This window comes from Ornithodoros turicata, chromosome 2 (genome assembly GCF_037126465.1).
Source record: "Ornithodoros turicata isolate Travis chromosome 2, ASM3712646v1, whole genome shotgun sequence".
NCBI classification, from domain to species: domain Eukaryota; kingdom Metazoa; phylum Arthropoda; class Arachnida; order Ixodida; family Argasidae; genus Ornithodoros; species Ornithodoros turicata.
The window spans coordinates 111,493,690-111,505,256 of NC_088202.1; the positions used below are offsets into that span (position 1 = coordinate 111,493,690).

Consider the following 11,567-nt stretch of genomic DNA (forward strand, 5'->3'; position numbering starts at 1 on the left):
GTGTCGTTACTCCCCCTCGTCAGATCTTGGTGGCTGCTTATTCGCACAGCTTTTCGTTTCGTCTGGGGTGGCAGCGTGGAATGGGTGTCACGCCCACGAATGTGCCTGCAGCGGGAGTTAGATGGCCTATGGGTTCCACATATGAAGACCAGTGTCTTGCCCTTGGTCTTAAAGGTATTTAAGGTATTTTTGATGCGCTCATGGACGTGCAACCATGGCGTGCAACCCTGCCCATGATCTGTTACAGTTCCTCCTGGGTCCTGATGTCAGGTTTTTTTTTCCAGCTTTTTCGCTGAGTAGGCCTCGATCTGAGTTTGTCGCACCCCACCTCAGGGAGGTTGTCTCCCGCATGGGTGCCTGCGTGAGTCCTACCCTGGTGAACGCATTTTTACGTGGACTGTGAAGCGTCTGTACAAATCCCTCTTGGAGCTTCTTCCCATGCCTCCGGCGGCTGTGGGCCTTGGTGTGCCCCGGCGGGTTGCTTGGCGTCTTGTCACAGCGGGCTGGTTGGGCGCACGTCGGGCTAGCCTGCAATGGCGCTTGGCACACGGCGTTTTATAGCTTCGGGACCGTCTGGCTTGGTACGGAGTCGCCACTCCTTTCTGTCCATTCTGTGCTTGTCACGAAACTGCAGAACACGCGTTTCATCAGTGCCTTGTGCCCGATACGCTGTGGCACAAAGTTGAAGTCCTGTTCGGAGTGTCACGCATTCGGTGGGCTCTCATTCAAACGCTCCTTCAGCCTCCCGTCCCGCATCGCGATAGGAAACTGTTCCGTCTTCTGGAAGTTGAGATTGACTATCAGGTGTGGATTTCTCGCTGCATTGCAGCACAGGGTAGCCGCATCCGTAGTGTGGCAGAAGTGCTAAATCTTGTTGGAGCAGGGGTTCGTCGCGCTCTTCGTAGAGAGAGAGCTGTGCTGGGAGCTGTGCACTTTGCAAGACGGTGGCAGACATCTTCGGTCCTCTTTGAAGATGATAGAGGTACGTATGTGCTTCACTTTTAGGTGGCCAAGTAGAGTGTGCCGTTGTCACGTTCGCAACTTTCCGCGAGTATTCGTTCGTTGCATGGTGACGTCCAGCACACATATTAATCTAGAGATCATATTGCTCTAGAGTTGGCATCTACGTAGCCTTAGTTTAGCCCGTGTGAAACGTTAGAGGGAGCCAGTCTGTTTGGCTGGTCTTCCGCTCCGATGCCAATACATACCTTTGGCAGTGGCAGTTCCGTGGGACTGCCTGTGCCATTCAGGAGCCCGCTCTTCGTTTTTGGGGCGATGCAGTTTTTTTTTTATATAATCGTTTGGAACGTGGATCACTGATATCTGCAGAGATGACAAAGCAAAAAGAAGAGAAAAGTATTATCAGTTGTGGATATTAAACCGGATAATGCCTTATTATTACACGGACCGCCCGTTGGTGTTATCATGGAAATATTGGCAACATTGGCGCAAAATGGTCTTGCCAATATGGGCAGCCCATGTTGGTGCAATATGGAGCCTGGTTGCACTCCCCATATTGGTCCAATGTTGGCAGCCCATATTGGACCAATACTGGCGTGCTGCTTGGGCACTTATCGTGCCCGTCTGACAGAGGTATAAGTTTATCCACTTCCAAGTGGACATAAGCCATTGGAAAACCTATCACAGTAAATGTAATTCCCCCTCCAAAAACAACATCTTCCAAAGGAAGTGGGTAATGAGCAACAGTAATAGCTGGCTTAACAGTTACACGATAATCTCATAATCGAACACCATTGCCCCCCCCCCCTTTTCTCGGGTACTATAACCAAAGGTGCGTCCCACTGACTTCGTTGTACCGCCGTTATTACACCCTGCTGTTCAAGGTCTCGTAGGTCCTTCACTACTTGATCCCGAAGAGCATATGTTATATTGCAGTGCGCCCTTTACAGAATACTGGATGTGCCCCATATTTAAACACAATGAACGTACGGAATTTCTTGATAATACTCATGTCATTAGTAAATACGTCGTTGTAGGAATCTATCTGTTGTTCACTGATAGCATTAGCAGACGTAATATCAGGCCAATTTAATCTTACATGACCTAGCCGATCACCCAGAAGCGATGGCACATCGATCTTGCTTCTATTTTTAGGTACGCATAAAGGCCGTTTTTGCGTGCTTCATCTTCTGATATCAGGGAAACTGCTGATCAAGCATTTATTTGCATTGTAATAGTATTTCCATTATCTCCTAACTCAACCACGTAGGGTACGTTTCGCCTTCCAGTTACATTGTGAACTTCATCACCTTGTACCTTAACATCCCTTAACTTCCCTCTGGAATCCTGCGTATCCTCTTGTGAACGCATCTCCGCCCTTTCGTACGTTCTTTGCGGTGCCACATAGTGTCTGCCTCTTGGGTAGTAGTGCTTGCTGCTCGTAGAATCATCTCCTTCGACTGTCCTTCAGCCGCTTCCATCGAAGATGCCATAGCGCATGCTCTGCCCCATGTGATATCTTTGCCGTCTTCCACAGCTAGGAATCTGTAGCGTAGAGCATCCTTGCGTACACCACATATCATTTTATCTCGTAAAGCCTCGTTTAAAAACGTCCCAAAATTCATGTCACGGCCAACCGTTTTACCTCGACAATGAAGACGTACTTCAATTGATTCTTCACCTTGTTGAATGCGCTTATGGAAAGCGTATCTTTCTGCTACGACGGGTGGTCGTGGTAGGAACTGTAAAGTGAATGGTAAACCTCTAGAAACTGTATGCTTTTTGAGAGCTTGTAACTTGGACGCTTCAGATTTAGCTCTGCTGCACATTGAGCATTTTTTCAGCAATCGACTTTCAAAGACTGCTGCGCCAAGCAAAGCTTGCGAACTCCCAGACGTGCCAACCATATTGAAACGCAAGCAACTATAGGCGACCCATCAGGCGAGGTCGTGGCGGTTGTGATGTGATGTGATGTGATAAAGAAAAAAAATGGGGATGTGAGTTTCGACGAAGTCAAACTGGCTACCCCAGTACACTTACACACAGAAAGTTCAAACAGATGATGAGATGATGAAAAACAGAGAAGAACAGAGATTGCATCACGACATCACGAAACTGTTAGGTCCTCCGTCGTCCGACAAGGCGCTAAGGGCACTTGAAGACTTTCTGCATGCAACCGGGCTTATGGACATCCTATGACATGCTGAATGTGTGATGTGTCCTGTGTGTGCCCCCAGCGATTCTGACATTTTACTCTCACTTGGTCACAGCTTTTGAACTTTTGAACTACATGTTGAGGTCGTGGCGGTTGTCGCGAGTGCAGTGCGCGTTTCATCGTCAAAGGTGCACGGTTTGTGTATCCCGGAACACAAGAACGTAAACTAGCCATCCGTTATAAATCGCCTGGATGTGAGGTTTTGCAGACAGCAGCGATAAGGCGAGCAGACGACACAGAGACGCGGTTTTCGAGAAAGGCCAACAGATGTCGCAGATCGCATAGATATTTCTCACAGGCACGGAGCTTACAGGTTACAACCGTTAGCAGTTTAAACCGAACTCCTCAAGAGTTGCTGTTGTTCTTAAAAGCATCTCTAATGGTAATGTCTAACCTGTATCGAATGCGTTACGTAGTACTTCGATATCACGTGGTATCTGTCAGGCAATTCGGGACCGCCTCCCACTTTGTCATCGGCGAACGACGAGGGTCGCCACCTTGCAGTTTGTAGAAGTGTTCAAAATTAATTAGTACGTAAAGTATGAAGAACTCATAGGTGATGAATTGTGTGTGACCACACAGCCAAGTTCAGCATGACGGTATCCTGAAACATGATGGTTATATTTCACTTTACAGTTCCTTTAACACTTCTTTTATGTCGTCAACTTTCTGTCTACGGCATCACCGTAAAGAGCAAGTTTCTCAGTGCGACATACGCCACATCTCCTAGTATCGTTATGACACGTCTTTCTTGGTTGATTCAGTTAACCCATTTACTCTTGCAAAGGCTTCAAACCACTCTAAATATATTTCTAAATTTCCCGGATTTCGGCAGAATTCATACATACGTCCGATGAGTGGTTGGCTGCTTACTTGTTTGTCACCATCCATCACGCTGTCTTCCTGGCGTTCCATATCCTTATCTCACATTGCAAGTGTCTCGTACCACGTTTGCCTGTCTTGGAGACACATGATCAGATCTTACGTCGCTGTAATAACTTCAAGATGATGTGCCCAAAACGAACACTCGCTCTAGTGTTTTGTCCTGTCTAGTTGTTCAGTCCTCAAAACGAACACTCTATTAACAGCCCACAAGTGCACGTTGTAGGGTTGCCCAGTACATATACTGAAGAAGAACAGAACAACGTCGTTTGTCACCCGGATTCAGTCCACCTGCCGGTGCTGACGCATGGTTATCACAGCAAGCAACATGTAAACTGAGTTTGCTACATGTCGGCTGTCTAGGCAAAGTACCTCAGCGGAGGCAGCATCACGGCGCCACCGTCTTGCAGTCGTAATAAATTCAAATATTCACATTTGATGACGATGATGATCATTGAAATTTTATTAGATGTCTAATTAAACTAACATTTAGGACTGAATCTCACATATTTCAAAATATGTGGTTATAATTTTCATTATGCAGGTCGTCTGAGCAGTTGGGTCCAAGTTAACCATATGTCTATATGTAACACCATCAGGACCTGGCGATGACTGGCGAGCCCTTGATTTCAATGCAGCCTGGAGTTCCGCAAGGCTGAAGTCGAAGTCAAGTGCTTCGCACTGCGCATTGCGAGTAAAGCACTGCGTGCAAGAAAATTGCGTACATTCTGTGCCGCTCCTTATGTGGAAAGACCATAAGCATGTAACAGAGAAAAAGGAACTTGTACTATGTAGGACGGAGCATTTCACTCAAAACAAATGCCAGTACAATGAAAAACCACGGGCATGAGATATTGCGAAAAGCTGCAATGCGACAGACCCAAAGCATTCAACACAATGCAGAAACTTGTACCATGAAAGGCTACAAGTATGGAAGGCTCTGCCAAACATTGCACTATAATTGATCGTGAACCTCAAAGACAATTCAAAAGCCGTACGGAGGAATGGTGCAGATACGCCATTCGGTTCGAGGATGAGGAGGAGGAGGAGGTGGCGTAGAGAGAAAAACGGGGAGGTCTGCCTGTCCAAACCGACGGCAAGTTTCACCCGCTGGGAAAGGGGTGGGGAGAGGGGGGAGGGAGAGAGAAAGAGATAGAAGAGAAGGAATCAGTCAGGGGTGGTCGGGGTGGCACAGTCAAAGGTTGCTGGGGTGGTCTTGGAGGGGAGGCAGGCAGGCTCTCGGGTTCGGGGCAGGTCCGTGGGGGTCGTGCGACGCTGTGGGTGACGTAAGGCGGGGCAGGGTGGCGGCGGCAGGTGGCGAAGTAGTCCAGGGGTGGTACATGGGGTCCGGGCAAGTCCTTGGGGGTCGTGCGATGCCGTTGGTGACGTAAGGCGATGGAGGGTGGCGGCAGCAGGTGGAGAAGTAGTCCAGGGGTCAGGTGAGGGTGGCTGTTGGTGTCTGCCAGGTCCAAGGGGGTCGAACGATGCCGTGTGTGACGTAGGGTGTTGCAGGATGGTGGCGGCAGGTGGAGAAGTAGTCCAGGGGTCAGGTCAGGGGTGGGTTTGGTGAACTGGCAGGTCCATGGGGTCGTACGACGCCGTGGGTGACGTATGTCAGGTTAGGAAGGCGGCGGCAGCTGGAGAAGTCCTGGGGTCAGGTTAGGGGAGGCTTTGGTGTCCTGGCAGGTCCTGGGGTCCTACGCTGTCCTAGGCAGCGTCAGGCGGTGGAGGTCCATAAGGAGGCAGCTACAGGCGGGTGTCCAGGCCGGTAGAGCTCAGGAACTGCAGCAGCTCCCTCTGGATACGTTGCGATGGTGTCGTGGGCCCATGGGGTATACCAGGTTAACCAGGCTGTGGTCGGAGATGCCGGCGCTGGACAGGTTCTGAAAAAGAAGATCTCTCTGAGAAGCAGTATCTCTGCAGCGGGTGAGTAGGTGAGCAACACTCTCCTGGACACCGCAGGTTCCGCAGCGTGGGTCGTCGACCAGGCCGATCGTGAAGCCGTACGCCCGGGTGAAGGCGCACGACGCACTGAGCCTGAGCAGCAGTGATGCCTCGTCCCTGGTTAGGCCGGCCGTGATGCAGGGTGGGGGTGCTGTCCCATCCGCCGTGTGCTTGTCCGGGTGGAAGCGGCGCACGTGGAGGGCGATGCTCTTCTTGGCCTGGCTGGTGGTAGATGGTGCATGGCGAACCAGGGTCTTGGTGGTTGCCTGCTTGCTCAGGGAGTCCGCCATCTCGTTGCCGGGGATGCCTTTGTGGGATGGGGTCCACTGCAGCGCGATGCGATGATCGGATGCCAGGAGGAGTTGCAGCTTCTGATGTGCTCTGAAAGGAAGAGGGCAGTGTTCATAACGGTTGTTTAGCCTCGACAGAGCCCCGCGGGAGTCCGTGAGGATAACCGCTTTGGTGGCGCTCGTCTTGGCGATGATGTCCAGGGCTTCCGTGATCGCCAGGAGTTCTGCATCCGTGGAGGAGAGGAGTCCGGACAATCCTTCGGCCCAGGAGAACTGTGTTGCTGGGATGTGGCAGGCCAGGGCGCAGGCGCGTCGTCCAGGGTCGACTGAGGCGTCCGTGTACACGTGCAGGTAGTCCTGGTAGCTCTCATGAAGGCGCTCGGCGGCCAGGAACTGTGCCACCGCATCCGGAACGTCCTTTTTCCGTGGCAGGCCTGGCAGTGTTGTCTGTATGGCGGTCCCGAGGAGCCTCCATGGAGCGTCTGGACTGGGGACTGGTGGGATGGGCTGGAACAGCTGGTCCTGCGTGAAAAGTGTCCATGAGAAACGGCTCCGTTGTCGGTCCCTTAGACGCTGCAGTAGCGCCCTTCCGGTTGTTGTCCTGTTCAGTCTGGTGAGCTGGTTCAGCAGGTGTTGGGTGGCTCGTAGTTGAAGAGGGAGAGCGGCAGCCTCGGCGTAGACGGCGACGTTTCGCGCCCCAGGTGGAAGTCCGAGAGCCAGCTTCAGTCCGCGACGGTGGAGCAGTTCCAGGGATTCCAGCGCTGATCTGCTGGGCTTGGCGTAGGGGAGTCCGAAGAGCATCCGTGCGCTGTGGTGGCGTTGTGGATCGTCAGGAGGGTCCTCTGGGGGCAGCCGGAGTGCCGTCCGCTGAGTCGCTTGGTCACGTTCAGGGTTGTCTTGCATCTGGTCTGGAGGTCCTTGACGAGTGGAGCCCAGGAAGACCTGGAATCCAAGGTTACTCCGAGAAAACGGTGGATACGTACCTGTTCAAGTGGCGTGTTTTCCATCAGGATTGGTTCGGGCAGCGTACACCAGTTTGCCGTGGAACCAAGCAGCATGACCCTGGTCTTTTCGGCTGACGGGGTGAGTCCGAGGCCACGGATGTACTCGGTCGTAGCGTCCACGCCTTTCTGGATGGTCTTCATCACTTTCCAGGGGTCCTTGCCGTTGGTCCACAGGCAGATGTCGTCCGCGTAGATGGAGAGTTGTAGGGGAGGTGTTGTTGCTGGTAGGGCCTTGGGGAGTCCAGCCATGACGAGGTTGAAGAGCAGGGGGCTCAGGATAGTGCCTTGGGGTAGACCGAGGTTCTGAGGACGTGGGGAGCTAAGCGTCGATCCCAGTCGGACCCTGAAAGAGCGGTTGGAAAGTAGAGCGTGAATGAAAGCAGCTGCCTTGCCTCCGATTCCAGGGTCGACGAGGGAGTCCATGACGGTGTTGATGGGGACGCTGTCGAAGGCGGCCTTGATGCCGAAGAACACCACTGCCGTTCGGCGCTTGCGTTGGGCGGCGTCATCCACGTCCGAGACCAGGTCCAGCACAGAGTCCTGGCAGCAAAGTTGAACCGAACCGAAAAACACGATAAAGGTGCCGGAACCGTGGGTAGGCACGGGAGTTTGCCGAATAACTGCGTAACCGCTCTGAACATACAACATAGACTACAACATAGATGTGGGATAGAAAGTTGCTGGGGAAAAACCGCAATATACAAGCCTAAAAATTCCACGCGATCGGACGAGGGGGAAGCGAGTTCCGTCCCTAGACAGTGATGAGCCGCTACCAGACGCACCGCCGCGGATACCCGACGCCCTCAAGCGAATTTCTAGCGAACGAAACGTCGCGCGCTTACGGGACCAAACCAGTCGGAAAGAGGACGTCGACCCTTCAAAAAGACACAGAGCACACTATATGTAGCTCCACAATTAGCATGTTTCGGGAAGAAACTGTCCGGGATATGGCCCAGACAACCACGACAAAATTTATATGTCCAAACAATACTCGGAGATTGCCGAAGCGGGCATTCCATGTGAGGGCCGCAAAGATATATCCAAAGAATGTTCGAAGACTGCTGAAGAGGGCATTTCGGGTAGCATCCACAAAGATTTCTCAAAAAAATGCACCGAGAACACCGCAGTCGGGCCTTTACTCCTCTGGGGGAGGAAATGTTGAGGGACAAGTGGGGTTCGCGCTGGCAGTAGTCACATGACACTTTTCGAGCCGGAAGACGAATGGCGAAGTTGCCTGCTTGGCGATGAAGCACAAAGCTCATTGAAGACGCAGTTCAGTTAGTTGAAAGTGATGTGAAACCGCGGGAGTAGACGCGGCTGCTGTGCTGCTTCATTAATTAAGAGGCCATACCAGTCGGGGAGCAACTCCGATTCACGATTTTCCCGATTCTAGATGGCGCCAAGCTCGCCGATCCTTATCACGCCGTTCGCCTCCGACTCACGAAATAATCCCCATTGTGCATGGTTGACCTCGCAAGTTTAAGGCGGCCCGCACCCTCTGCGCTGTTTGTCGAGAGGTAAAGTGTCGGACTTTGACACGAAAGGTCTGCAGTTCGATTCGAGACATTCACGTCTTTTTGCTTGTCTCCTATTGCTATATGAGTACTTTATTTTTATTTTCTTGTTGTTTGTTGTTGTGTTTGTTGTCTGTACTGACTGATATTATGTAATTTGCTCTTCGTATTGTTTTACTAGTGCATACTTACTGTATGCCGACGTATAGGTGTGATCGGATAGTATGGATGGCAATATGGGCACACACACAGATGGTATTATAAACGAATGTTGCCAGCAGTGAGTCTGAGCACAAGGCGATTGCCAATTAAGAAATCAGGAAATGGCCAAGGAAAGGTAACCTCATATGCTATCAAAGCTCGCCCGAGATGTCGGTATCACGGAGGCTCTCAACTGGATGTACCGGCGGCTGTAAATTAGGCTATAAACACACAGCGCTTACAATGCCAGTCAGGAAAATCTAGTGCTCCAAAACAGTATTCCCTTTTTCTTTTTTTTTCTGCACACGCTTACACGCAATTTACCTTGATAATAACTCTATTATTCATGCAAAAATGACATTTTGGTATGTATATTTCTGGTAAGTAAGCATTATCAAATATTTGACTTCATTTACAGGGCGTTGGTGCAAAATACTTTTCAAAATTTTCATCGCAGAATAGACTTCTTTACCAGAAAACTACAGTAATCCTTTCCCCCATGTTCCCTCTCACGGCCCTCTCCCCCTTCCCGGCCCGATCTGACCAAGCCAGATTTCTCCTCCGAAATGGGAAGTGACGCCAACCGAAAAAGGAGAAGCATCCAATGGCTATTCAGCCGGAAGGAGAACCATAGCAACGATGACGTAGCAGTCGGGTCGACTGTTGCCGTGTGTGCGATTTCTACTTCTATGAATACAGGGATTATCTCATTGAGCTGGATTGTTGAAAGGCGATGTTCCCCAAGGCCAGAAGTCTTCGGCCGAAATTTGGGGTGCATTTCGGTAGCACGCGGTGATGCACAGAAAAAGTTCGGTCCCGATTTCGGTTCGGACAGTTTTCGGACAGTTTTTCGTGCCATGCCCAGAAGAAGCACAGACTATTGGCTGCTCCCAACTTGAAGACATTTTGTTGTTGTTGGTTGGTTACATAAATAAATAACAAGGGGAGGTTGAATTCGCGCAAGCGAATTCTGCTACCCCCCCAAAAAAAAGAAGGAAAAAAAAAGAAACCATACGATCGTACGATCGTGAAGACATTTTCTTCGGTATGTGTCCCACTGGTTCGCGGGATACAACAACAACTTTATTTCAGGATGATGGGTAGGGAGTTCATCGCCGGGGGATTGAAGTAATGGGTCCCGTTACAATTTCGCGGGATACTTCCACATTGTTCTATTCAATTTTATTTTATTTTCAGATGGGAGAGAGTAAAAAGCCAGAAGGCTGTGCTGTTCGTGAATGACAAAGGTCTGCAAATAACCAGTGGGGTCTTTAGCTGAAAAAAAAGAAGAAGCAAGAAACAAACAAACAAACAAAAAAGGAGAGGACACTGATTGCCTGCTCCATATGTTCGAGTCAAAAGTTACAGAAAAAGAGGTGCTAAGGACACGCTGCGAGCTTCGAACTCCCTTCGAAGAAACATCTTTCGAACAAACGGCGTCGATCAACCGGCTTGCGATCAAACGGCTTTCGACCAAGCGGCGTTCGACCAAATGGCGTTCGATCAAATGCTGTTATGCTGTTTATGATGTTTCTTACTCATGTTTGTACTGTTATCAATTACTTTTCTTCAAATAACAGCTTAGGATTTCGGAATATAATTTCGGTTATAATGTGATGAGGACGATTCGATGGACTGTGGACGGTGGACTGTCAACGGACGGTGAACGAACAATATTGGATGAAAATGAGCAATATAATCTACATATAGCCGTCAGCCAAGGAATATTGGCCGCAAACTGGCAATATTGTTTACATATAGCCGTCGGTCAAACAATATTCCATGAAAGTTGGAAATATGGTCTACATATTGCCAGCGACCGAACAATATTGGATGAAAACGGGGAATATGGTCTACATATAGCCACCGACCAACGAATATTTGCTGAAAACTGGTAATATGGTCTACATATTGCCGTCGACCAAATACGTAATACTCGATGCAACTGGGCAATATTACCTACATACTCGTATAGCCGTAGAACAAATAATATTGGATGAAAGTGCGCAATATGGTCTACATATAGCCGTCAACCAAGGAATATTGGCTCAAAAATTGATAATATTGTTTACATATATCCGTCGACAAAATACTATTCGATGCAACTGGGCAATATGGTCTACATATAGCCGTAGAAGTAATAATATTGAATGAAAGTTCCCACCGGGGACGATTTCTTCTGGGATGATTTCTCCGTATCCCGGAAATTACAGGAGCGCCGTTGTGAACAGCTGAGGAAACGGATCATAGCCGATCAAGCGCTATCACATTACTTGTTTAAATTGGGTGGTACTTGTTTAAATTACTGTTCCTCTCTCGCAAAGTTTGCTGAGTACAGACAACGCGGTAAGATTAGAAAGCGATTCTCCGTCAACAAATAAATCTTGACTATGCCACGATGTGATTCATCACTGGTGATTTTCCAAGGTTCTGCTACCTTCTACGTATTTCTGGCAGATATGTTGGAAAAATGGTAGCCGTGTTCTTTTATAAAGGGGAGTGCTACAGAATACTGAGCGCAATGACCTTCTGTATTCGTACCAATGAAATGAAACGC

The 11,567-nt window shown here is 49.7% G+C and overlaps 1 protein-coding gene across 1 annotated transcript; it reads right to left on the reverse strand.

The window, feature by feature from the left end:
• Positions 1–5,832: 5,832 nt before the first annotated feature.
• LOC135384951 (uncharacterized) lies at positions 5,833–7,943 on the reverse strand. Its single transcript, XM_064614131.1, has 2 exons — positions 7,275–7,943; positions 5,833–7,233 (listed from the first exon to the last, which is right to left on the reverse strand). The coding sequence occupies exons 1-2, from the start codon at positions 7,941–7,943 to the stop codon at positions 5,833–5,835; spliced, it is 2,070 nt and encodes a 689-aa protein (XP_064470201.1).
• Between the last annotated feature and the right edge of the window lie 3,624 nt (positions 7,944–11,567).

Bases quoted from the DNA above. Each gene is read 5' to 3' on its own strand.
- LOC135384951 (XM_064614131.1), bottom strand. From the start codon at position 7,943: ATGTTGTATGTTCAGAGCGGTTACGCAGTTATTCGGCAAACTCCCGTG. The intron at 7,234-7,274 runs GTACGTATCCAC...CTTGGATTCCAG, and splicing joins AAAACACGCCACTTGAACAG to GTCTTCCTGGGCTCCACTCG.